The sequence below is a fragment of the Zalophus californianus genome, chromosome 6 (genome assembly GCF_009762305.2).
Source record: "Zalophus californianus isolate mZalCal1 chromosome 6, mZalCal1.pri.v2, whole genome shotgun sequence".
Taxonomy (NCBI): Eukaryota; Metazoa; Chordata; class Mammalia; order Carnivora; family Otariidae; genus Zalophus; species Zalophus californianus.
This window is the reverse complement of record NC_045600.1, coordinates 103,870,863-103,898,577: the sequence shown is the minus strand read 5'-3', so window position 1 is coordinate 103,898,577 and position 27,715 is coordinate 103,870,863. Positions and strand designations below refer to the sequence as shown.

The 27,715-nt window shown below is 37.3% G+C and overlaps 1 protein-coding gene across 8 annotated transcripts in view; it reads right to left on the bottom strand.

The window, feature by feature from the left end:
• Positions 1 to 27,715, bottom strand: part of USP3 (ubiquitin specific peptidase 3) — a 105,107-nt gene that overhangs the window by 12,641 nt on the left and 64,751 nt on the right. For 5 of the 8 annotated variants that reach the window (XM_027569215.1, XM_027569211.1, XM_027569218.1 and 2 more), the window contains 4 exons: positions 22,655 to 22,801; positions 21,961 to 22,005; positions 19,199 to 19,305; positions 18,955 to 19,035 (listed from right to left, as the gene is read on the bottom strand). In XM_027569215.1, the coding sequence (XP_027425016.1) occupies positions 18,955 to 19,035; positions 19,199 to 19,305; positions 21,961 to 22,005; positions 22,655 to 22,801 (380 nt within the window). The remainder of the gene's footprint in view (positions 1 to 18,954; positions 19,036 to 19,198; positions 19,306 to 21,960; positions 22,006 to 22,654; positions 22,802 to 27,715) is intronic. The other 3 variants (XM_027569213.1, XM_027569212.1, XM_027569214.1) reach the window with 3 other exon arrangements.

The window sequence follows — 27,715 nt, the reverse complement described above, 5'->3', positions numbered from 1 at the left end:
TTTGTATATTATATGTATTATATACTGTACTCCTCTAGTAAAGTAAGATAAAAGAAAAATGTTATTTAAAAAAATCACAAAGAAGAGGTACCTGGGTGGCTCAGCCAGTTAAGCATCTGACTCTTGGTTTCAGCTCAGGTCATGATCTCAGGGTCATGGGATTGAGCCCTGAATTGGGCTCTGTGCTCAGCGTGGAGTCTGCTCGAGATTCTCTCTCTCCTTCCCCCCACTTGCACACTTGTGCTCTCTAAAATAAATAAATAATCTTGGGGAAAAAAATCACAAGGAAGAGAAAATATACTGTACTGTATTAACTGAAACAATTCACATGTAAGTGGACATGTGTAGTTCAAACCCATGTTGTTGAAGGGTCAACAATATTGTTGAATTCAGTTTGCTAATATTTTATTGAGGATTTCTGCATCTGTGTTAATCAGGAATATCAGCCTGTAATTTGCTTTTGTTATGGTCCCCTTGTCTAGTTTAGTATCAGGGCAATTGCAGAATGGCCTTGTAAAATGAGTTTAAAAGTGTTCTTTCTTCTTCTATTTTTTGGAAGAGTCTGAGAATTGGTATGAATTCGTTGCATGTTTCGTAGATTTCATCACTGAAGTTGTATAGTCCCAGACATCTGTTTGTTGGGAGATTCTCGATTACTGATTCAATCTCCTTACTAGTAATCAGTCTGTTCATATTTTCTGTTTCTTCATAATTCAGTCTTGGTAGGTTGTATATTTCTAGGAATTTATCCATTTTTTCTAGGTCTCCAGTTTGTTGGTGTGTAACTGTTCACAGTAGTCTCTTAAGATCCTTTGTATTTCTGTGGCATCAGTTGTAATGTCCCCACTTTCCTTTCTGATTTTGAGTCCTGTCTTTGTTTCAATGAGAATGGCTAAAGGTTTGCTGATTTTTATCTTTTCAAAGAACCAGCTATTTTGCTGATCTTTTCTATTGTCTTTTTAGTCTCATTTATTTCCACTCCAATCTTTATTTCCCTCCTCCTTCTAACTTTGCGCTTTGTTCTTTTTCTCATTCCTTAAGGTGTGAAGTTAGGTTTATTCAAGATTTTCCTGTTTCTCAAAGTAGGTATTTATTGCTATGAACTCTCCTCCTAGAACTGCTTTTGCTGTATCCCTTAAGTTTTGGTACGTTGTGTTTCCAGTTTCATTTTCACAAGGCTTTTTTACTTATTTTTTTTAAGATTTTATTTGAGAGTGTGTGATAGAGAGCGTGAGCAGGGGAGAGGGGCAGAGGGAGAGGGAGAAGCAGGCTCCCTGCTGAGCAAGGAGCCCGATGTGGGGTTCGATCCCAGGACCCTGGGATCATGACCCGAGCTGAAGGCAGACACCTAACGACTGAACCACCCAGGCACCCCCGCAAGGCATTTTTAAAATTTCTCTTTGACCCGTTGGTTGTTCAGTAGCATGTCATTTAATCTCCACGTATTTGTGGATTTTCCAGTTTTCTTCTCATAGCTGATGTCTAGTTTCATACCACTGTGGTCAGAAAAAATGTCTGATGTGATTTCAGTCCTCTTAAAGGTATGAAGACTTCTTTTGTGGCCTAACAAATGATCTACCCTGAAGAATGTTCCATGTGCACTTGAGAAGAATGTATTCTTTTGCTTTTGGATGAGACACATTGTATATATCTGTTAAGTCCATCTGGTCTAATGTGTCATTTAAGGCCACACTTCCTTACTGATTTTCTGTCTGGATGATCTATCCAACTGATGCAAGTTGGGCATGAAAATCCCCCTGTAACTGTAATACAACATTATTACAATGTTATTGACTATATTCCCTATGCCATATTTTTCATCTCCACAATGTACCTTATAACAGGGAGTTTATGCCTCTTAATCCCTTTTATCTGTTCCACCCATCTCCCTATGCCCCTCCCCTATGGTAACCACCAGTTTAATCTCTGTATTTAAGAAACTTTTGTTTTTTAGATTCTACTTCTATGTAAAATTATATGATTTTTGTCTTTCTCTTATTTCCCTTAGCATAACACTAAGTTCATCCATGTTGTCCAAAATGGCAAGATCTCATTCTTCTTTCTAGCTGAGTAATATACTAATTGTATATATCTATCCCATCTTCTTTATCCTTTCATATATTGATAGACACTTGGGCTGCTTCCATATTCTGGCTACTGCAAATAATGCTGCAGTAAACACAGGGGTGCAGATATCTTTTGAATTAGTGTTTTCATTTTCTTTGGGTAAATACCCAGTAGTGGAATTACTGGATCATATGGTATTTCTATATTTAAATTTTTTGAGGAATCTCCATACTGTTTACCCCAGGGGTTACACCAATTTTACATTCCCACCTACAGTGCACTAGGATTCCCTTCTTTCCCACATCCTTGCCAACACTTGATATTTCTTGTCCGATACTAGCCATCCTGACAGGTGTAAGGTGGTATTTCACTTGGTTTTGATTTGCATTGCCCTGACGACTAGTGATGTTGAGTATCTTTTCATATGTCTAGCCATCTGTATGCCATCTTTGAAAAAATGTCTATTCAAGTCCTCTGCCTATTTAATCAGATTTTTTGGCATCAAGTTGTATATGTTTTTTATATACTTTGGATATTAACCCCTTATGGGATATATCATTTGCAAATACCTCCTCTCATTCAGTAGGTTGCCTTGTTTTGCTGATGGTTTCCTTTGCTGTACAGCAGATTTTTTTTATTGGTGTAGTCCTAAGTGTATTTTTGCTTTTGCTTCCCGCCTGAGGAGACCTATCCATAAATATGTTGCAAAGGGTGAGGTCCAAGAGATTACTGTATTTTCTTTCAGGAATTTTATGGTTACAGGTCTCACATTTAGGTCTTTAATCCATTTTGAGTTTGTTTTTGTGTATGGTGTAAGAAAGTGGTCCAATTTCATTCTTTTGCAAGTAGATGTCCAATTTTCCCAACACCATTTATTGAAAAGATTATCTTTTCTTCAGTGTATATTCTTGCCTCCTTTGTTATTAATTGACCATATAGGGGTGGATTTATTTCTGGGCTCTCTATGCTGTTCCATTGACCTGTATGTCTATTTTTGTTTTGATTAGTATAGCTTTGTATTATATCTTGAAATCTGGGATTGTGATACCTCTCATTTGTTCTTTTCTCATGATTGCTTTAGCAATCTTTTGCACTTTCATATAAATTTTAGGATTGTTCTACTTCTGTGAAAAATATCATTGGTATTCTGACAGAGGTTGAATTTGTAGATTGCTTTGGGTAGTATGGACATTGTAACAATCTTCCAAACCATGAGCATGGTATATCTTTCTATTTCTTTGTGTCATGTTCTATTTCTTTCATCAGAGTATACATCTTTCACCTCCTTGGTTAAATTTATTCCTAGGTATTCTTTTTGCTGCAACAGTAAATGGGATTGTTTTCTTTCTGCCACTTTGTTATTAGTTTTTTTTTTTGGTGGAGTCTTTAGGGTTTTCTATATATGCTATACAAACAGTGACAGTTTTACTTCTTCCTTACCAATTTGGATGCCTTTTTTCTTGTCTGATTGCTGCAGTTAGGACTTCCAGTACTATGTTAAATAAAAATGGTGAGTGGACATCCTTGTCTTCTTCCTGATATTAGAGGAAAGGTGCCCAATTTTTCACTATTATGATGTTAGCTGTGGGTTTTTATCATGAATGGATGCTGCATTTTGTTAAAGCTTTTTCTGCATCTATTGAGATGATCATATGGTTTTTATCCTTTCTCTTGTTAATGTGATATATCACACTGATTGATTTGTGAACAGCAAACCACCTTTGCATCCCTGGAATAAATCCTACTTAATTGTGGTGATGTGTGAGTGTGTGTGTGTGTGAATGATTTTTTAAAATGTATTTTTTTTTAAAGATTTTATTTGTCAGAGAGAGCACAAGCAGGGGGAGCAGCAGGCTCCCTGCTGAGCAAGGAGCCTGATGCGGGGCTCGATCCCAGGCCCCTGGGATCATGACCTGAGCCAAAGGCAGATGCTTAACCAACTGAGCTATCCAGACATCCTAAAATGCATTGTTGAATTCAGTTTGCTACTACTTTGTTCAGTATTTTTGCAGATATGTTCATCAGAGATACTGACCTATCATTGGTTTTGGGGTTGTTGTTTTTTTTTTTTTTTGTAGTGTCTTTGTCTGGTTTTGTTATCAAGGTAATGCTGGCTTGTAGGATGAATTTGGAAGTTTTCCTCCATATTCTATTTTTTGGGATAGTTTGAGAAAAACAGGTATTAACTCTTCTTTAAATGTTTGATAGAATTTACCTGTGAAGTCATCTGGTCATGGACTTTTGTTCGTTTTTTGATTACTAATTCAATTTCATTACTAGTAATTGGTCTGTTCAAATTTTCTATTTCTTCCTGGTTCAGTTTTGAAAGATTATATGTTTCCAGGAATTTATCCCTTTCTTCTAGGTTCTTCAGTTTGTTGCATGTAATTTTTTTATAATCTCTTATAATCCTTTATATTTCTGTGCTGTCAATTGTTACTTGCATCCTTCATTTCTAGTTTTTACTGGAGTCCTCTCTTTTTCTTGATGAGTCTGGCTAAAGGTTTATCAATTTTCTTTATCTTTTCAAAGAACCAGCTCTTAGTTTCATTGATCTTTTCTATTTTTTAAAAAATGTCCTTCCTGGGGCGCCTGGGTGGCTCAGTTGGTTAAGCGACTGCCTTCGGCTCAGGTCATGACCCCGGAGTCCCGGGATCGAGTCCCACATCGGGCTCCCTGCTCAGCAGGGAGTCTGCTTCTCCCTCTGACCCTCTTCCCCTCTCGTGCTATCTCTCTTTCTCTCTCTCTCAAATAAATAAAATCTTTAAAAAAATAAAATAAAAATAAAAATAAAAAATGTCCTTCTACTAGTTTTGGGCTTCATTTGTTCTTTAAGCTCCTTTAGATATAAAGTTAGGTTGAGATTTCTCCTTTCTTGAGGTATGCCTGTATCACTATTAACTGCCCTCTTAGAGCTGCTTTTGCTGAGTCCCAAAGATTTTGGATCTTTGTGTTTTAATTTTCACGTTTCCATGTATTTTCTGATTTGATTTTTTTCATTGACCAAGTGTTGTTTAGTGACATGTTGTTTCACCTTCATCTGTGTTTTATCCAGATTTTTTTCTTGTAATGAATTTGTAGTTTCGTATCATTGTGTGCAGAAAAGATACTGGATATGATTTTTTTTTAAAAAGAATTTATTTGAGACAGAGTACAAGTGGCGGGGGGCAGAGGGAGAAGCAGGCTCCCCGCTGAGCAGGAACCCCGACGTGGGGCTCAATCCCAGGACCCTGGAATCATGACCTAAGCCGAAGGCAGATGCTTAACGACTGAGCCACCGAGGCGCCCCTCCACTTGATATGATTTTAATAGACTTGTTCTGTGGCCTTACGTGACCTATCCTGGAGAATGTTCCATGTGAACTTGAAAAGAATGTGCATTCTGTTTTTTAGGGGGAGATGTTCTATATATATCTATTATGTCCATCTGGTCCAATGTGTCATTCAAAGCCACTGTTTCTTTATTGATTTTCTGTCTGACTTATCCATTGATGTAAGTGGGGTGTCAAAGTCCCCTATTATTGTATTGCTGTCAATTTCTCCTTTTATGTCTTTTGATATTTGCTTTATGTATTTAGATGCTATTTGGGGTGCACAGATATTTACAACTGTTTTATCCTCTTGTGGCATTGGATCCCTTTATGTAGTGCCCTTCTTTGTCTCTTGCTAGTCTTTTAAAGTCTATTTTGTCTGATATAAGTATTGCTACCTGGGTTGTTTTTGGTTTTTGAGGTTTTTTTTTTTTTTCTTCCATTTGTATGGTACATGTTTTTGCATCCCATCACTTTCAGTCTGTGTCTTTAGGTTTGAAGCGACTCTCTTGCAGGCAGCACATAGTTGGATCTTTTTTTCTTCCCTATCCATTCCATCACCCTATATTTTTTTTGATCATTTAGTCCATTTACATTTAAAGTAACCATGTACTTCTTGCCATTTTGTGAACTGTTTACTGGTTGTTTTTGTAGTGCTCTGTTCCTTTCCTGTTCTCTTGCTCTTCTCCCTTGTAGCTTGATGGCTTTCTTTAGTGTTATGGTTGGATTCCTTTCTTTTTAATTTTTGATTTGTGGCTACCATTGGGTTCATGTACAACATCTTATGTGTTTAGCAGTCTATATTAAGTTGATGGTCCTTAAGTTCAAACACATTCTAAAAGCACTACATTTTTACTCCCCCTCCATATTTTAAGTATATATCATATTTTGCATCTTTTTTTATCCCTTGACTGATTTTTGTGGATAAAAGCTATTTTGCTACTTTTGCATTTTAACCTCCATTAGTAATTAATCTACTACCTTTATATTTGCTTTTACCTGTAAATTTTTTTCATTCATGATTTTCTTCTAGTTATGGCCCTTTTTTTCCACTTAACTAATTCCCTTTAACATATCTTATGAGGCTGCTTTCAAGGTGATGAAGTCCTTTAACTTTTGTCTGGGAAACTCTTTATCTCTCCTTTTATTCTGAATGATTACCTTGCTGGGTAAAGTATTCTTGGTTTGTAGCGTTTTTTTTCCTTTCAGCACTTTGAATATATCTTGCCATTTTCTTCTGCCCTACAGTTTCTGCTGAAAGATCAGCTGATAGCCTTATGGGGTTTCCCTTGCATATAACTGTATATTCTTTTCCATTTCTACTTTTAAAATTCTCTATCGTTACTGTTTGCCATTTTAATTACTATGTGTCTTGGTGTGGACCAACTTGGGTTCATCTTGTTAGGAGCTCTCTGCTTCCTGGACCTGGATATCTGTTTCTCTCCCCAGATTAGGGAAGTTTTTAGCTATTTCTTCAAATAAGTTTTCTGCTTCCTTCTCTCTCTTCTCGCTCTGAGATCTCTATAATGTGATGTTAGTATGCTTGATGTCACTGAGGTTCCTTAACCTATTCTCATTATTTTCCTTTCTTTTTCCTTCCCTATTTAGATTGGTTGCTTTCCACTCCCCTGTCTTCCAGATCACTGATCTCCTGGATCCTCTAATTTGTTGATTCCCTCTAAGTGTATTTTTTTTTAAGATTTTATTTATTTTTGAGAGAGAGACAGCAAGCACGAGCAGTGGGGGGGGGGGGGGTGAGAGGAAGAAGCTGACTCCCTGCTGAGCAGGGAGCTGGATGCGGGCTCCATCCCAGTACCCTGAGATCATGACCCAAGCCAAAGGCAGCCAACTGCCTGAGCGATGCAGGCGCCCTCTAGTGTATTTTTATTTCAGTTATTGAATTCTTCAGCTCTCTCTGGTTTTTATATTTTCTATCTTTAAGTTGTCACTGAGTTCATCCACTCTTTTCTCAAGTCCAGTGAGTATCTTTATGACCATTACTTTCAATTCTTTATTAGGTATACTGCTGATTACCATTTTATTTCACTTTTACTGTGATTTTGTCTTGTTCATTCATTTGGGACATCTCTCTCTCTACTACGTTTTGTAACTGTTTCTATCAGGTCAGCTACATCTCCTGGTCTTGAAAGTGGTGGCCTTGTGTAAAGAGGTCTGTGGTGCTCTGCAGCACGGCATCCCTCTCAGGTCACCAGAACCAGGCACTCCAAGGGAGCCCTCTATGTGGGCTACATGTGACCTACTATCGTGGGTAAGCTCCAACAGTCTTCAGCCGAGGGAGCTGCAATGACCCACTTTGCTTGCTGTAGATGCACTGCTCAGAGTTTGGTCCCGATGCCATTGAGATGCCTGTCTGAGACCACCCTGGACTCATTGTAGGGTGAAACCCACATTCAGCCTAGCTGCTTGCAATTAGCCTCTCTGCCACAGCTGTGGGGGCACAGAATGGCAGATTTTGCTCCATGCCTTTTTGAGAAGCTTAAACTTAAAGGGTAACCACCCAGTGGTTCCAAACTGATTTATGCATAAGATAATGCAGTTCTCCCCTTTTCCTGTGAGGCCATGTAATAAACCAAAATACAAGAGAAGACATGAAAGGCTCATTAGACAATTCATAACCAAGCCATACAAGCTGAACCTGGTTTTTCAAACATTCAATTTAAAAATGGTGGTCCCAACTGCCTCTAAGAGCCATCTTGTATTCTCACACCCCTCTGTTGTTGCAGCAGGCTCAGGAGCCACATCTGCTGCTGTACCCTCAGACAATGAGGCAGCCTCACTGTCACAGCTGCATCAGAAGCTGAGAAGACTGTTGTGTCCATGGGCAGCCTCTAAGAGTTTTAATAAAGAAACATTATAAACCCTAGTTGGATTAGTAAAGAACTACCCACATAGTCATCTCCATATGGATTTTAAAAGCTGCTTTTTAGCTCTCCCTAAAACTAATGCCTATTTGTAATGACTTGTATGGGTTAAAACAGTAACAACCGAGAATAATTCTAAATTTCCAACTGCTGTCTTTAAAAAAAAAAAAACAACTTTTAAATCAGGTTTTAAATAAAAATATCCTTGAGGCACCTGGATAGCTCAGTCAGTTAAGCATCTGACTCTTGATCTCAGCTCAGGGGGTCCTGAGTTCAAGCCCCAAGTTGGGCTCCACCCTGGGGGTGGAGCTTACTTAAATAAAAAAATAGTCCTTAACCATGGTATTGCTGGATAGTACACTTAGGAGGGATGTTTATTTTCCTCTTTGTACTCTTCTGAATTTTCCCTAAATTCTACAATGAATATACAAACTTTCTTATGTCCTTCAATTTTTATTATTGAAACATACATGCACACAGTTACTTCTTAAAGACGAAGACTGCCTAGGTACAGCCTTTTCTTGACATTCACAGATTTGACACCTGCCATTTTAACTATCTGAAGTCTGAATGACCCTAAGATGTATTACAGTTTAATCTTTTGCAGCAGCATGAAACTACTAGCTACCCAGCATTCACATCTCACAAAGCTTTGTTGTTCTCCACTTACCTTCACACCTCCCATCTGAGGAAGCTGCTTAAACTTTTTTCATTTGTACTTTATTGAATTTCATGAGAAAAAAAAAAATGCCATGATGGTTTTTGAAACTCCTAAGATTCTCAAGGGTTTCAGGGCATATATTTCACAAGTGTCAGTCTTCCACATTATATAAACTGTTAAATACATCCCTATGGAGAGCAGGGAATAAAACTGGTTTGTTGATGTTATTAAATCCTTTTTATGCACTATATAAATTTAACTTATAGCAAAGCAGTACTTGGGAAGTATGTATAAATTAATCCACATTTTGTTTTACTCCCCCAAAGCAAATATACAATTATAAAGGTAATACAATAGGTTAAAAAATTCAAACAACATAAAAGAGCAGGAAAAAGGAAGTCACAGTTCACTTTCTTCTGGAATCCTCACCCCTAAGAAATCACTCTGAACAGATGGAGTATGTTGCTCAAGACTTTAATGCACATATGAATGTTTTTTATTTTACACAAATGGAGTCATTCTATAGACACAGTTCCATGGACAGTGTTTCACTCCACAGTATTTTGTAGCTATCTTTCTGTGGCCTGGCTATTGATCAACTTTATCTTTCTTAATTACTAAACAGTATTATTTATTAAACCAGTGCCCTACTGGTGGGCATGTAAATTGTTTCTGATCTCTGCAATAATAAAGAATGCTTCAATGAACATCTTTTACAGGGGTTACTGTCCACGTTCACAAGTAAAATTACAACGTCTAAGGAAATGCTCATTAAAAGTGGTAATCACTGTCCTCCCAAACTACCAATTTATACTAACACCAATATGTGAGAGTGCCTGCTCCCCAAAACCTGTACTAACAATGGATATTACCTTTGTCATGTTGACTAATTCTGCTCTACCTATACTTTCTTGAATGTATAGGTAAATGTTAAATCGACCATTTGCATTTCTCTTATTCATATACTTTACCAAGTACTCTTTTTCATATGTCCTCTCCTTTTCTACTTTAACCTTAATTATGCAGTTAAATTTAGGAAATTTTTTTCCTGAGTTCTGGTCTTGGTGAAAGATCTCCCCTACAAGTTCAAAATGATGTTTGCCTATAGTGTCCTATGGTTAAATTCATATTAAATCTTGAAACCTCAAATTTCAGAAAAGATGGGAGTTAGGGATGAAATTGTTTTCCCAAATTTTCATTTTCACTATTGACTTTTTTCTCCACTGATTTGAAATTTTTTCTTTGCTATATAATAAATCCCCATATACACCTTTCTGTACCAGGACCTGCTAAATTAGTACACATGGGACATTTCCTACCTTATCTCTATCCTGCTTCCTCATTTTTTTTTAAAGATTTTTATTTATTTTAGAAAGAGTATGAGAGGGGGCAGGGTGAGAGGGATACGCAGACTCCCTGCCAAGCAGGGAGCCCCATGTGGGATTCGATCCAGGACTCCAAGATCATGACCTGAGCCAAAGGCAGTCGCTTAACCAACTGAGCCACCCAGGCACCCCTGCTTTCTCATTTTCATTTTAAAAACTTTTTAAGCTTAATTTCTTTCTGCTGGGGCACCTGGGTGGCTCAGTCGGGTCTGCCTTCAGCTCAGGTCATGATCACAGGGTCTGGGATCGAGTCTCCCCACCACCCCCCAACACATTGAGCTCCCTGCTCTCAGTGGGAAGTCTGCTTCTCCCTCTCCATCCAACCCTCCCCCTGTTCATGTGCGCTCTCTCTCAAATAAAATCTTTAAAAAAAAATTTCTTCTTAAGAATTTTTTAGCAAATTAGAGTAAATTTAGGAAGTAATTTGGGGGAAAACGGACATCTCTATATTACTGGTCTCCCTAGCCAAGTATATGACATGGCTCTGTTAATTCAGGCTTTTTATCTGTTCTAATACGAAGTTTTATAATTTTCTTCATCTAGTTCTTATATATTTCTCAATAAATTTAAGATTTTACTGCTACTGTGATTAGGATCTTTTGCTATGTGTAGTAAAGCAATTGGGTTTTTTTCCTATTTTTTATTGGGCTGCATAACTAAACTTTTTAGCTCCAAGTTTAGAACTTATCAAAATAATACCTGTATTTAATTTTGTTTAAATCGAGAGCTTTCAGAAAAGCAGGTCTCCTGCCTTGTCTCTCAGCAGCAGGACTCCTGACTGCTCCCACACTGTAATGGAAAATCCTAGTGCTTCACTGTTAACTATGGTGATCACTGATAGCTTTTTTTTTTTTTTTTAAGATTTTATTTATTTGACAGACACAGCGAGAGAGGGAACACAAGCAGGGGGAGGGGGAGTGGGAGAAGCAGAAGCAGGCTTCCCACTGAGCAGGGAGCCCGATGGGGCTGAAGGCCCAAGGACTAAGCTATCTGGTGCCCCAGATAGCTTTTGATAGATAATCTCCATCAAGTTAACTTTCTATTCCTAGCTTAATAAGAGCTAATCAAAGGGCTTTTTTCCTCCTCCTTTTAATCAGTAATGGATTTGAAATTTTATCAAAACCATTTTTATCTTCTCCCATTTATTTTCTAGTATTACATCTGCAGGGGCCCAGGGCAGGCCGCCCCAAGATGGGCCACTTTGACATGAACATTATTTTGAGTTAAAGCAAACAAAACCCAGCAGGTTCAGGAAAAGCTCTTACCTCCTCTTCAACTGCCTGCTTATACCAGGAAGAGATTCCTCTTTACCTAAGAAACTTCTCTGCCTGTTTGTTTTCCAAACATCTCTTCTCACCTTCCTGCTAATAGTCTTTCTCCCCTTTGTTTCCTCAGACCCATACCCCTCTCCTTGGCTCATAGAAGCCTCATGTTGCCTGTCTTTGGAATCTCATGTCTGTGTGGATTCCTCGTACATACAAAACTAAATCTGATTTTCTATCTTGAATCAATTTGGTTCTTCGTCCAGCAAAAAGACCTTGAAGGGCAGAGGAAATTCTTCAACAGCTGACATAGTCAGCAGGATACTTTAACTTGCTGGACATGACTGCAACTGAAGTCCTTGGGACATGTGACATACAGCCAGCAGAAGGTAGATTTCTTACCCTGTCAACCTCCCAGAATCTTTATCTGCAGAGTCCAAAGGAGCAGGAGTGGTGAGAGTCCTTTCTCTTTCTTGCTACGTTTAAATTGGCAGGAGAAAATATTTGTGGAACCTACCTCCTTGGGGTTAGTTATTAAATTGATTAAATTGTCTCTGGTTAAATTTGGTAGAGTTCATTTCTTCCCAGAGATAGTCATTTGTCATATGCACTTTGTGCACATAAAAGGTAAAGACTGTTGCTAGGGGACATCTTGGAAGCTAAAGCCCCCAAATTGGCGGACACAGATCAGGGACTTAAAAGCTACTAGAGCGCTCACCACCTCAAGACTCTCATGAAAGCTAAGTTGGTCACAGAACAGGTTAGATTGACACTAATTCACTTACTATCCTCAACCAAACTTCCTTGCAACAAGGTACACTGCTAAACAACACACAGTCCCCAATTCTGCAGCACATCTCTTGCATTTTCATGGGAGACCAGAGACTCCATTTTCACCATCCTTCCTGCCTATGCAATGAAGGCCTTTGCTTTCTTAAACTAATTTTGGGAGCAAACTTACAGGCCATGGGGGCCATCATCTATGTCCTCTTTGGATGCCTCTTCCATCTCTGGTTCAGCCATTAAAAGACTTACTGGTTGGAGTTGCTATGAACAGATTATTCATCAATGGTCTTTAAATTGCTTATATTGAAAAACATTCTGTATAGAGAGCTCTCAATTGTCTTACAACAGCATGCCTTAGGGACTCCCCTGACAAGATGGAAAGGAAGACTAAAACATAAATGTCTACCTCTAAAGTAAAATTCCGTTAAAATGTGGGCTCATCTGGTCTGCCTTCAGCTCAGGTTAGGTTCCCAGAGTCCTGGGATTGAGCCCCAGGTCCGACTCCCTGCTCAGCGGGGAGCCTGCTTCTCCCTCTCCCACTCCGCTTGCTTGTGTTCCTGCTCTCGCTCTCTGTCAAATAAATAAAATCTTTAAAAAAAACTAGAAATAAGGGAAACAATTCCCTATGCAAGGAAAGAACAAAGTATTTTTAGTAGAAAAGGGTATGAGGAACAGAAATACATTTTTTAAGGGAAAAGAAAATAATTTTGTACTAAAATGAAACTGGTTTTTTGAAGAGAGGAAAACTCTGAACAAGAGCTGAATGTTAAAAATAAAGTTCCAAGAGCCAAGATGTCCATCGACAGATGAATGGATAAAGATGATGTGGTATATATACACAATGGAATATTATGCAGCCATCAAAAGGAATGAGATCTTGCCATTTGCAACGACGTGAATGGAACTGGAGAGTGTTATGCTGAGTGAAATAAGTCAATGAGAGAAAGACATGTATCATATGACCTCACTGATATGAGGAATTCTTAATCTCAGGAAACAAACTGAGGGTTGCTGGAGTGGTGGGGGGGTGGGAAGGATGGGGTGGCTGGGTGATAGACATTGGGGAGGGTATGTGCTATAGTGAGTGCTATGAATTGTGCAAGACTGTTGAATCACAGATTTGTACCTCTGAAACAAATAATGCAATATATGTTAAGAAAAGGAAAAATGAAGGGGAGTAAATCGGAGGGGGAGACGAACGATGAGAGACTATGGACTCAAACACACTGAGGGTTCTAGAGGGGAGGGGGTGGGGGGATGGGTTAGCCTGGTGATGGGTATTAAAGAGGGCACGTTCTGCGTGGAGCACTGGGTGTTATGCACAAACAATGAATCATGGAACACTACATTAAAAAAAAGTTATAATACAGAACTCACGTTAATCAAAAAAAGTTCCACAAGGTTTATGGAAAAGGAATCTTTGGAAAGGGATTTTATGTGTGATCAGTACTGGCTAAGATTAGGATATATTTAATATCAAAAATACACTGCAAAGTTGAAATTTTTTTTGTTAAAAGGACAAATTACAGATCTCTTAATAGAAAACTAAACCAATGTCTTTCTTTTCCTTTAAAGTTATCTGTTTAGAAATCAAGGATTCTGTGTTTTGCCAAAATAATTTGTTTATCAAGTCTTTGATTCTTTAAGAAAACTGAGTCTTAATATTAAAGCTAAATTTTGCTCACAATTATGTAAGGTTCTATATTTTTGCCTTTTGAAATCTTTTGTCATTTTGGTTAGGTAGTTAAACATCGTTTCATAATGACCTGTGATCCTGTTAATCAAATGTTCAAACTGTTCAATGTTTTTTTAACATATTTCCTAAAATCAGATCCTAAAATGAAGTCTTTTGACCATAATCTAAGGTGTTCCAGATAGGTCTTTTAGATTATATTTATGTAGATATGTTAAGTGTTCTAAAATTGTATAAAACTCCTAGAAACTTGATGTCCTAGTACGTTGTTATATGTTGGGAGTCAAAAATAACCAAATTTCCTTGTCAACTGCATCATAATGAACTCTAATACAGTTACTATTTTGCTCTGATGGTATTGCAAATGTGCCTTAAGTTCATAAAACTGATTTCTTACCATAAAACTGGTAAGAATTTCTGAACTAGTGGAAAAACTGGATTTAAGCAAAATATGGAACTGAAAATTTAAAATTATCCTTTTTAGTTCTTTGACTTTTTAAAACATTGCTGCCTTTCTAAAATGCTTTGTTTTTCCAGATTTTAAACTGTTTCTCTTAAGCTAACTGACTTAGAGCAATTTAACAAAATATACGTTTATCCTTTTCCCTACCTGAACTCTCCGGAATTCAGAAACTCTAGGTATTCTTATATTTATTTGCGTAAGTTCAATACAATTCTGTTCTCCTTATAACAGGACACAATTGGAAACATTTGTTATGTAACCAAGGCTTTGACTGGAATGTCCTATTTGAGAGAGAGATGCATAACCTCAGCTATGACCAGACAGCTTGAAGGAACTAGGTTGACTTTAAGAAGCCAGTAAAGCCCCCAAGAGTACCAGTTTGTTACCCTGCTTACAGAGTTCCCAGCTGCCTTACCAGATGAGTAAAGGTTCGCACTCCCTGGCAAATACAGGAACCTCAGGATACTTTGGAGACCTCGAGCAGAGAGGAATTCACCCAAATCTATAGGTATTGCAGCAGAAGTTCTGATGGCAAGTATCTGGCTTGGCTTCTGGCCTCAAGAGGCTGTTAAAACTTCAATCTTGAAAAAGTTCCAGCAGGTTTTAAAGAATCTACCTAATCAACTGCTATTCTTGCCACACTCATTTTGCAAACAAATTGGTATTCATTTGGCTATCTATAAAGGTTGATTATAGAGAAAATAGGTTTCAGTAACATTTGAGTACATAATAAACTGTAATACTGTTCATTAGAAACTGGACTAGATCTTGATTTCTTCTAATTTCCTCCAATGCTTGACTATAATTCTCCAAAGTAACGTTTTTTATTTTTCTTCCAACCTTCTACGTTGGATTTATCCGAGAACTAAGAAGCCCTACAAACTAAACTTATGTAAACTTCAGAGAAATCACCACAACAGCTCTCATATAGGCAATCTTCATGCCTGTTGCTCTGTGGGCCACTCAAAAAGATCACCAGAGACATTCGAACTACAAACCAGGAAAATCAGTCAGACTGCCGCTGCGCACTAAAGATGGTTCAAGCTTAACATCTAAAAATCTTGATTGACTACCCTCAAAATTCAGAAACTGGTTTATAATTTGATCCAATCAGTAACCAGTGTTTTTGTTTCCACAGAAATGCCTCTTATTTAATACCTGATTGCTTGAACCTTAGGCCTAACTTGCATCACTGCCTCCCGAAATGAGACTCAACTGACTTTTGGCCAGGACTGGTTCAATAAGACCAAACAATCGGCCAGCTCAATTTTAATGTGTGAAATTTCAGGTAAGTTTCAGAGGAGGAAACTGCAGGGGCCCAGGGCAGGACACCCCAAATGGGCCGCTTTGGCATGAACATTATTTTGAGTTAAAAGCAAACAAAACCCCACAAATTCAGGAAAAGCTCTTTACCTTCCCCCTCAATGGCCTAAATTTACGTTGCAAGGGAGAGCCTGTACCAAGAAGTGACTATTAACAAGAGATTCCGCTTTACCAAAGAAACTTACCTGCCTAAGAGGACAAACTTTATTCTCCAAACATTTCCTCTCACCTTCCTGTTAATGGTCTTTCTCCCCTTTGTATCCTCAGACTCCTACCCCTTCTCCTTAGCTCATAGAAGCCTCATGTTGCTGGTCTTCAGAATTTCATGTCTGTGTGGATTCCCCATACATATGAAATTAAATCTGATACTCTCCTCCTAATCTGTCTCATGTCAACTTGGTTCTTAGTCCAGCTAGAAGGACTTCGACAGAGCAAATTCTTCTTTCCCGATATAGCGTCCTACATGGCTGGAAGAAATCCTACTTGATCTGTTATTTTACCACAGTATTAGATTCTACTATTAGCTAATATTTTATATCAGACTCTTTGGTCTAGAATAATATCTTTCCTTTTTTTATGGTATCTTTGTCAGCTTTTAGAACTGGGATTATTTTAGCCTCTCCTAATATATGCATGTTTTTAAATAATTTCAAATTCCAGGGATCTTTCTCACCATCTTTCCTTTCTAAATGAAAACTAAGCTTGTCAATTAACATTCCAAAAAGCACACAAGTAATCCTTGCATTAAAGCATGTAAAATGTAATCATGACTCCATCTGTTTAATAAAGAAATGCACATCAACTAAAATTCATCACACTCTGGATGTCCAAAAAAAGTAGTACCCTTAATTGATAATAGTGGTAAACAAAGAATGACTCTACCATCTAGTTTTTTAAGCCAATCAGTAAGCTCTTTAACAAAATAAAAATCAAGTCTGAAAATTCAAAGGAAAGCCCTCTGAGAATGCAGGAAACCTGTTTCCAGCCAAGCCCGAGACCCCTCAGGATGGTCTGGGCTCCCTGAAACTAAATCCCAATCACATCAAATTTCAGTGAGTCTATGCCAAGAAAAATACGACTTGGGAAGCAAGGCAAATGCCATTTACCACTTGTTTGTAGTACCAATCAACCACTTAAGCTATGTCATACAATCTCCTGGACAATCTCAAGAAAGTAAGGTTTCTCAATATTAAAGCATTCTGGGATAGGTAGTAAGTGAAATGCTACAGGGGACAATAAGAACCATGTTATATGACCAATGCAGGATGGGGGGGACACAGTGCAGAAGGAAGAAAGAAGCCTGTAGAAACCAGTGGCTCTGGGTATTCCAAAGATCATCTGGACTTAAGTTTTATTTAGGAAATATTGTTCAAATACATATCCATATTTGTGTTAAGGAATGTTTGAAGAAATTATAAAATGAAGCCATATCCAGTTTAGATTATAGGGTTTGAGGCTAATTACTAATCTCTCACTCTTTTCCTCTCTAAATGATCAAATGTTTGTTTTATGATTAAGTTAGCTTGTACTCTCATGCCATCAATATAAAGAGAAAATAATCTGACATTTGATACCAAGTATACCATGATATTTTCAAAACCTGTATTTCAAAACCATCTTTTTTGAGGGAAGAGGAATGGATGGGGCTTCCTTAAATTTCTCCTGTACTCCTGTTCAAAAGAGACCATCAACACTGTTGCAAAGGTGGGGAACTGAAAATATCTACAAAATGTTTTCATATATGGAGTTATTTTCCTGTCTTACAGTAGTCCAGTGTATTTGACAGCCACCCCTGAGGGATTTCAAGAAACTACCTGAGGAACGGGGCTACAGGCAAGACCTCTGCTACTCCTCTTTTAACAAGCCCAATGCTGCCCAATGCATCTGTGACACAGAATTCTGCCTGTCCCTCCCCCAACAGTTATATTTTTACTAGAATTTTTTTTTCCAAGAACAAGTGAGCGGCAGAATAATTTGATTCTAGGATAGTACTGCCCGATAGAACTTTCTGCAATAATGGAAATGTTCTGCATCTGTGCTGTCCAATACAATAGCCACTAGTCACCTGTGGTTACTGATCACCTAAAATATGGTTAGTGAAACTAAGTGCATTTTTAATTTTAATTTACATTTTACCATCTGTGACCACCACAGTGGACAGTGCAGTTTTAGACCAATGAGAATCTCCTATAGGAAAAGACTGTGTGTGTGTGTGTGTGTGTGTGTGTGTGTGTGTGTGTGTGTGTGTGTATAAATCCTTAAGACAAAATTCTCTGGAACAGTTGAAGAAAAAATTACTTTTAGTCAACAGACAGATCAGGGTAGAAATTACGTTACTTGCCTTCAGTGTAGAGTTACTTAATGATAGAACACACACTAGGCCCTCTTTCTTTTTCCTATCCTAGTTTCATTTTATGACCAACAAGAACAATTACTCACTTTAGTGACTGGTCAAAGATCAGTCTTTTTGCCTTCACAAAGGTAGTTAACACTAATCAAGGAAAAAATTTGTTCCAAATCTCAGTTTTCAATTAAAAGTAGAGCCTCAGGCTTAACCAACAGATGTATCATCAACAGATTTCTAAAACTATTAATCATAGAAAAGAGTAACACCATAACTTATTAAACTTAGCTGAGTGTTCTTTCCTCCTATGGATACTAGTGGGATATCCACAGAATGTTCTATCTCATTAAGTCAGAAGCAGTTTGTTACAGACACTGAATTTTAAAATCAGTATTAAAAGTGAGAAATATCTTACGCTTGCCTTAATATCTCTGGCACCAATTTTTTTTTTCTTTCTTTCTGACAGGAAGAGACATTCAGGTTTGACTATGTTAAATAGTAATGCAAATTCATTCAGTTAACAACATAGCACAGGGTGCCTGGGTGGCTCAGATGGTTAAGCGTCTGCCTTCGGCTCAGGTCATGATCCCAGGGTCCTGGGATCGAGTCCCGCATCAGGCTCCCTGCTACTTGGGAGCCTGCTACTCCCTCTGCCCCTCTCTCTGTCTCTCATGAATAAATAAATAAAATCTTTAAAAAAAAAAAACACGGATGGAGTTTGAGTCTATTCAGCTATTTCGGAGGGAATAAAAATTCTACAACATTAAAGTATCTTTACCTCGTAATGAACAAACTGGTCCATTTTCTTGATTCTTAGAGCGCTTATTTCTGAACTGACTTGGAATATCTAATGAAAGGTCTTAAAAGGAAATAGGAAAATAGCTGTTAAAGGCATGTATGACACTTAGAAAAGAATTTCAAAAACTGATGTATTCTTACAATTATCTCGTACTGTCTTAAATTTTCAAAGGAAACATTAAAATTTTAATACAATATATCACCACATGCCAAATATGTCTTACCCAGGAATGGATCAAACTTTCTAGATTCTGTCCCACATATGAGGCAGTTAACCTCATTTTGGAGAATACCTCCGAATATAGCTGTGACAACCGTAGATGCTCCATTTCTAAAGAAAATCACCACACAGGAAAATATATCAGTAAAAAAACTAAAATAAATATGTATAAAAGCTGCCATACTTCTTTGGGGGGAATATGTATATCATTTATTTAATAAATAATTTTATTTAAATTATGAAATAATGCAAAAACTTTAAAGCTATATAGAGGTATACTAGATAAAAGGTTTAAGCCCCTGGCCTCTCCACAGCCCCACTTCCAATCCCAATTTCTCCAAGAGCCACTAACACTGACTGGACATTTGCCATTACTAACAAACAGATGACATACATATGCCTATACTCAGAGAAACCACCTTATAAATTTTTGCAAGGCCTCTCATAGGGAACGCTCTCAATTACTTTACTTTGAATAACCTCGCTCAGTGACAGTTTTAGACTTTTTAGATGGTCAGCTGTCAGATTGGGGAAAAAGAGGTAAAGAAATTTAATACAATTTAGTAATTACTGGTGGAGGCATGACGTCACAGTTGAAGTGCTAGATATTACTATCAATAAGCCTTTTAAGCTCACTTAAAACAATATTGTAAATTTCCTTGTTGAGATCAGGAATATACCACTTTAAGAACGATAAAAAACCAACTGCCCTAATGTTACTTAGCTTCTCTGTGCTTCAGCTTCATCAGATGTTCAGCAGGAATAATACCTACCTACCTCAGAGGCCTGGTGTGAAGATGAAATGGGGTGTATCTCTACAGTGCTGAGACAGATGTTTACCAAAAAGAAAGCCCTTAAATTGTTTCAAGGCTCTTTTATTAGCATAATAATTAGGACCACACCCGCCTTCTGCTTTTCTTTTTTTCAAAGTATGTATCTTGAACATGTACCTCACCCTTTTTGACAGCAGATTGGCATGCCACAGTATGAACAGATTGGACGCAAGAACCACCAAGAAAGTGTACCACGAAAGCATGATTAGCAAACGCTTATAACAGCACTTACTCTGTGCCGAACTCCATTCAAAGTACTTTCCATGTATTAAATCAGTTAATCCTCAAAACAAAGCTATGAAGCAGATACCATTATCCCCATTTTACAGACCAGGAAGCTGAGGTCCAACTTGGTCCAGGGTCAGACAGCTCTTAACACTATGCTCCTTTTCTTCATTTAACCATATATTATGGTTTTCCAGGTTGTTTCTGTTGTTTGCTATCATTAATAGTACTACAGCAAACATATTAATCTTTGTGCACTTATGTATGTAGTTACTTAAAGTCAGTAAATGCTCTTTTTTTGCTTACAGCAATCTGAGGTGGTTTCTCTCACTTGCAAACAATCATACTCCTAATACACTGAACTGTACTTTTTGAGTTGCTCCAAATTAAACCCACTGCCACGATGAGACAGACAAAAGCTACTCAAGCAATTATATTATTTTAAAAGTTTGCTTCCTTTTCCAGGAAAGGGCTTCCATTCTTTACTGGCAAAAGAAATATACTGCAGCTTCATCTTTTTTTAAAAAAAGCTGTTCATAAGATACACAGCTTTAGTAAATTAAAAAGGGAAAATGCATTGGAACCATCTGATGTAACAGCCATTTCAGGGTACAGGTTTAAGAACTATGTCATAAACAAGGGCACACCAAAAAAACTACTGGAATCAAGGGACTATGATCCTTTCATATTGATGTTCACATACAATACTGCCCTTAATTACAATGGAAACTGCTTTAGTAAAAAGTAGTACATTTAGACTCAATGTAGTTCTTCCTTTATAATTTCTTCCTCTGAGAAAAGGATACTCATCAAGTCTTGGCTACCTGCTGTGTATGGCATTAAGTCAGGTATACAATGACTGAAAACAAGATCCATAAATGATTTCAAAATTGATTTCCCATTCATTATAACTGTATACCAAGAGTGTTTAAATATCAGTTACTCGGACAGACTCTTACACTGCTAGGGTCTTTTGTATTAGCAGTAATGGTTTTCTATGTACTAAAAAGAACAGATCTGTCATTTATTTAATCTGCCATCCCTATCTTCAGTAGCATTGGATGTGTTTACACAAGTAAACACAGATATTGCATAGGAGACCTTTTTTTGTAGTTTTAGCAAATATGATCCTTAGGATCCTGTAATGATAATTTTTTTCTTTCTGTTCCTATCTCACTAATGGAACCTAAAATTACTACTCTTTAAACTATCATGAAAAGATATGGGTTAATATGGAAAACTCATTAGTTACTAGAGTTTTCCGTATCATCCTACGACTATTACACAATGTGACTCTATGACGGTGCCTTGGGCATCACATAAAATAATAAAGACATATACCCTCTTACTTCACACAGACTATCCTTGATAGAGCCCAGTTCAATATTAAGTGTATAAAAGGCCTCATAAAATACAAAGCAGAATTTTTCACTTAATACTACTTTTAACTTGGTGCTAACAGCAAGAATAATTCTACCAGGTCACAGATCCCTCCCCTTCTGTACTGGATTCTGATTGGAACCATAGTTATCAGGACCTAGAGAGCCAAACGTTTTGAAACATATAGCAATTCAAATGGTTGCCCTTCTCTGATACGGCCAGATGAGCGATGAGGCTGCTCTGTCATTAAAAGGACCCTAACTTAACACTAAATCAGATTTGTGAACTGCAAGGCAATACAATATGGTGATCCCTATATATTACTTACTCTTTTCTTTCTGTCTTTGGGGAGTTTGTCTTGTAAATCCCTTTCCTGCACAGGTCAAAACAACACTTTTCAAAAAATTTGAACAAAAGGAGACTACAATTAAAATCAGACTGAAATAACAGTAATCATCCCTACCTCAAGCAAAATAAGCTTTCTAATCTCAATGTATATTTTGGGGTGTTAGTACCTAGGAAAGCAATCTAAAAGGTTTGATTTGTTCATATTGAGAGGCAAGAAAAATTCTGAGAACTTACAAATGCTTCAATTTCATTAAAGAACAAATATATTTTAGGAAAATTCACATTCAAAATATTTTTAAAACTTTGTTTCTAGTGAATAAATATAATTATTTTATTTTAGTATAGAAAATTAAGTTTCCCAAATATTATTTGATACATTTGGCAGGGAATTTTCAAGTGCTAAACTGTACAAAATATTTGCTGTTGTTTCTCAACTTTTAAAATGATCTATACCAAAAACAATTAGGACTATACCAAGAGGCAAGTACAAGATGCCTCTGGTATGGAAGCAGGAGGCCTGTGCTAGTCCACTTGGTTATAAAATTCAAGTACACAAAAGTTTCAGCAAAAGTCCAGGAAAACTCTCCACCTTCCATTATAAATCTAATAAACAATAACACCAACAGAAATGTCTGAGGTCCTCCTAAAAAAAAGAGAAGGAAACTACATCTTACATGCAACATTTGTTACTTGCAGATAGAGTAGAATTCTCCTGTAGAATTGCTGAGCGGGAAACACCATTGAAACCGCCCTGGAGTTCCAAGTGCAGGTGGTCCAAAAGGTAGCGCATAAATTCATGGGCATCCTGTTGCTGATAACCCCTTAAAGCAAAAAGAAGCAGGCCATCACTGGGGAGGCTCCACACGCCCAGCCAAACATGCAGGAAGGCAAAGTGCTACGAAGGGCTGCAGCCCTGCATTCAGCACAGTGAGGCTCCCTGACCATTCATCCCCACTTGTGCCAGGTTTTCTCTTCAAGAAAAATTTCTCTTCAAAGAAAATTTCTCTACAAGAAAAAATTCTACTAAAACAAATCTGAAAACACAGAATATTAGAGCTAATCAGGGGTGTAGTGATCTCAACTGACCTCACTTTAGAGATGAAGAAAATTGAGGGGCAGGAGAAGGGGTGCGTGTCATGCCTAAGTCCTACAAGAGAGTAACAGAGGTGGGATGGACTCTGGTTTTCCCACTCTCCCACGTGGCCTTTCCAAAAGATGCTCAAATGTTAAAATGTCATATCTTGCCCTCACCAGAAACCTTGGTCTTATAAACCACCCTTATAAGAGATAAGGAATTTAAAACCAATTTTTTACACTTAAAGATACTAATTTAACACTGGCTGAAAGGAAGAAAAACTTTCTAAAGAGTCTATACTTGGATCCTAATCTCTGATTCAAAAGATATTTTTCATATAAATACTTTAAAAAATGCATTGACTCATATACAATTATGCTCTAGCCTAAAACTTGAGTATAAGCAACAACATATTCTTAGGTTATTTCTTATACTACATTCAGACAGGAAAGGATATGGAAAAAATTTTTTTTTTCAGAGAGCGAGCACCAAGGAAGGAAGGGAGGAGGAGGAGAGGGAGAGAGAGACTTATTAAACAGGCTCCATGCCCAGTGAAGAGCCCAACTGGGGGCTCGATCTCAAGATCCTGAGACCATGACCTGAGCTGCAATCAAGAGTCAGACGCTTAACTGACAAGCCACCCAGGCGCCCCTATATGGAATTCTTACAATAATACAGACCATGACAAGTGAAGGCTGACAGAAAATGAAATTGGCACACTTAAAGGTTATAGAGGTTTATGTAGATAAAATAAATCAAGCAATGATATACACATAAAGTACTTGATAAAACTATAGATAGAAAAGATTTCTGCCTACATTCTGCCAACATGGAAGGTTCCCTTTATCTTTTAAATCACAAGTTTTTCTGGCTTGGTCTTGAGTCAAAACTTCCACCACTCTTCCAGGCAATGGTTCCATGGATGTCTTTCAACCAGAGTTTCCCTCAATATACATTTGTCCCCTTTCCCTAAAATTTCTTGTGGAAATCATAAATTATGTAAACCATCCACCTAACCAATGGAACTTAAGTCAGAAGTCACTTTAGCATTTCACTGTAACTTTTTCTGAACTACTTAACAACTGAGTCTCAATATATGTTCAAGTAGTTCTTCTAAGACTCCTATAAAAAAAAATGTTAAAATTCAGTCTAAAGTTTTCAAAGTTGTTAGATCCTTTACATATCTACAGAGTGCTTTAAACTTTTTCATCACAACATCCATTTTTTTGACTCAAAGGTAAGAGGTATCTTAGGTCATATTTGAAATTCTATCACATATAAAAATAGTTTTATTTTCTCACCAAAATAAACTATTATCTAATTATTTTTCTAAAATGGATCATGAGACCAGTACTTTGTAGTTATGTTGATTTGCACTTTCAGCAAATACATATCCATCCCTTTTTAAAAAACAATCTGCCTAATGTACATTCATGAATGTTTCCAACCACACCATGACTCTTTTGATTCTCTTTTCTTATATCAAAACACATTAGGGCACCTGGGTGGCTCAGTTGGTTAAACGACTGCCTTCAGCTCAGGTCATGATCCCACAGTCCCGGGATCGAGTCCCGCCATCGGGCTCCTTGCTCAGCAGGGAGTCTGCTTCTTCCTCTGACCCTACCCCCTCTTGTGCTCTCTCTCAATCTCTCTCTCTCAAATAAATAAAAAATCTTAAAAAAAACATTATTTTCTATTGTTTCCTTTACCATTAGAAATATATATATTTTTTACCTACATGAGATCATGGAACACTCAGCTTTTTTATAAAGGTACGTTTCAATTTGTGGTCTTTACCAAAAAAACACAAAGTCAGCTTCTTCTAAGACTAGGAAATTTTTCTGATTCTGACTAAACAGACATTTACAACTCTATTTTTAAATAATAGCTTCACTGACTTATCTGAAAACCTTAAAATACTGTTTAGTAAGTTAAATTCCACAAACTTCAGTTATCTTTTCAATTATTTCCCAATTATGCAATCCGGAGCCTCAGAATTTTTTTTTTAAAGATTTTATTTATTTGACAGAGAGAGAGAGAGATAGCGAGAGCAGGAACACAAGCAGGGGGAGTGGGAGAGGGAGAAGCAGGCTTCCCGTGGAGCAGGGAGCCCGATGTGGGACTCGATCCCAGGACCCTGGGATCATGACCTGAGGCGAAGGCAGACACTTAATGACTTAGCCACCCAGGCGCCCCGGAGCTCAGAATTTTGTTGGTAGTCAACTTAGGTCTCTCTTCCTTGGTAATCATGTAAAAGGAACACTCCTCACATTTAGGTTCAATGTTTATGTTTTGTATACAAATTATCTCAGTGATACCACCCAAACAAGTGCTGGTGAAACAGTGAGGAAATGGATTTATAAAGAACCAACTGGTATCTCTGTGACAGACTGGAATGAAGACAGAAAAGAAGACAGGAAAATAATAGTGGCTCCAATTTTAATACTGTTTCTTACCTTAACTTGTTTGTAACCTTAGGTAAAGATTACCTCCTTCTTAATACTTACAGAAACTCTGTGTCATAAAGATGCTGTGAGAAATAATGGTTGGAGAGCACACTGCAACTATAAAAGCCCAAAAGATCATGAAGAACCCCTTCTGAACGAGGGGCCAAGAAAGAGGGATGTTGCTGAAACACAATGTGTAGAGGTACGGGGCAACCGTTTCTTCACGATTTTTGGCACAAGGAGACAAGCTGTATTTACCCAAATCTTACAAAGAAATGTCCCAATGGAGAATGATGAAAGAAAATGTTACTTTGTTAAGTGTGAAAAGCAGACAATCCAAATACTGAATCAGATACCCCAGAATGCAGGCACACACAAGTACTTGTATGATGCCAACACACCTAACTGTGACATACACCTGTGCATTACTATTCTCTGTGTTCTGGCAGTACCAGTACATAATGTATAAGATGGAAAGACCAATCAGGAACAGGATATGCCTATCAAATTTTATCATTCTAGAACAAACTTCTAAAATACCTATGACACACTATAATTTTAGGCTCTGTTCTTATTTTTAAGATATCTTTAAGAAAAAAATACTTTTTTAAAAAATATTTTATTTATTTATTTGACACACAGAGAGAGCGAGAGAGAGAGAGAGAAAGAGGGAGAGAGCACAAGCAGGGGGAGCGGCAGGCAGAGGGAGAAGTAGGCTTCCTGCATGAGCAGGGAGCCCAATGTGGGGCTCGATCCCAGGACCCTGGGATCATGGCCTGAGCTGAAGGCAGCGGTTTAACCAACTGAGCCACCCAGGTGCCCCGAAAAAAAAATGCCTTTAACATTCATAAAAGAATTCCAAATTGTTGTTTTGTCCAAATTGTGTATAATACCAAAATCAATTAAATTTAACCATTCCTCTCCATTTTGTGGCATCAACCACAGCTGAGTTTCTCCAAGACAAAAACACCAGAAAATGAAAATGACAAATAACTGTTTTTGTTTACAAACACACAAAAAACATACAACTGCAAAATTCTTAGACAGAATTATATTATAAATTTAATTATAAATTATGATAATTCCCAATTATACAATCCAGAGCTTCAAAATTTCACTTAATTATAAAATATCAACAGTATACCTAGAAAAATTATTAAGATATCACATGCAGAGACCCATCTGTTGTCCACAAAGATCTTTTATATTTTCTACAAAGCCAAGTAGAATAGCTAGTAGAAATAAGAAGGTTTTAGGAATTTATTCACCCATCATTTTTAAACATTAATTACAGTAAGAACTGATAAAAACAAAACTAAAGTAAACCCCTTGGGAAGTTAAAGCAAATATATTAAATCAAGTTTATGTGAAAGTAGAAATAGCGCATAAATGATATGAGAAGGGAATAAATAACATGACCCAATTTGAATTATCAAGAGATTTTCCTAGAGAGTTAGCATTAAGCTGGACCTTGAAGTTAAAGAAGGAGACAGAGGTCAAGGCAAATCCCACAGGACAAACATGACAAAGATACAGAGACAAAAAGGCAAAATCATGTTAAGGAAGGCAGAGTAAAAAAAAAAAGTCTAGCAGAAAAGACTATCAAAATTAAAAGCAAGTATCTTTTTTGTTTTTTTAAGTAATCTCTATGTCCAATGTGGGGCTCAAACTCATGACCCTGAAATCAAGAGTCTCATGCTCTACCAACTGATCCAACCAGGCACCCCCAAGCAAATATGTTTTGATCCAGCAAGTACTCTCTGAGAGCCGTGCATATGCATGTATGAGACTATCCACTGCAGCACTGTCTGGAACAGCAAAAGGTAAAAAACAACCTAGATAACCACTGATATAACCACTATACATAAATCATGATACAATCATAAAGTATAACATTATGCAGCCATAAAATGAAAGTTATTTAGATACTAGTACAAATTACCTCAAAGTAGGAAAAAAGTATGTTATCATTTATGTTAAAATTATACACACACACACACACACACACACAGAATATCAACAAAAGGATAAACAAAAATCTAGTAAATATGGCTGCTTCTAGAAAGCAAAATGAAGGGCTGGGAAATAAAGTAAAAGAAAAAAACTTTCATTGTATATCCTTTCTTTACCTTTTGGAAATTCTCAGCCATTTGTATTTTACCTACTTAAAAAACATAAACTTAGTGGCATCTGGGTGGCTCGGTCAGTTGAGC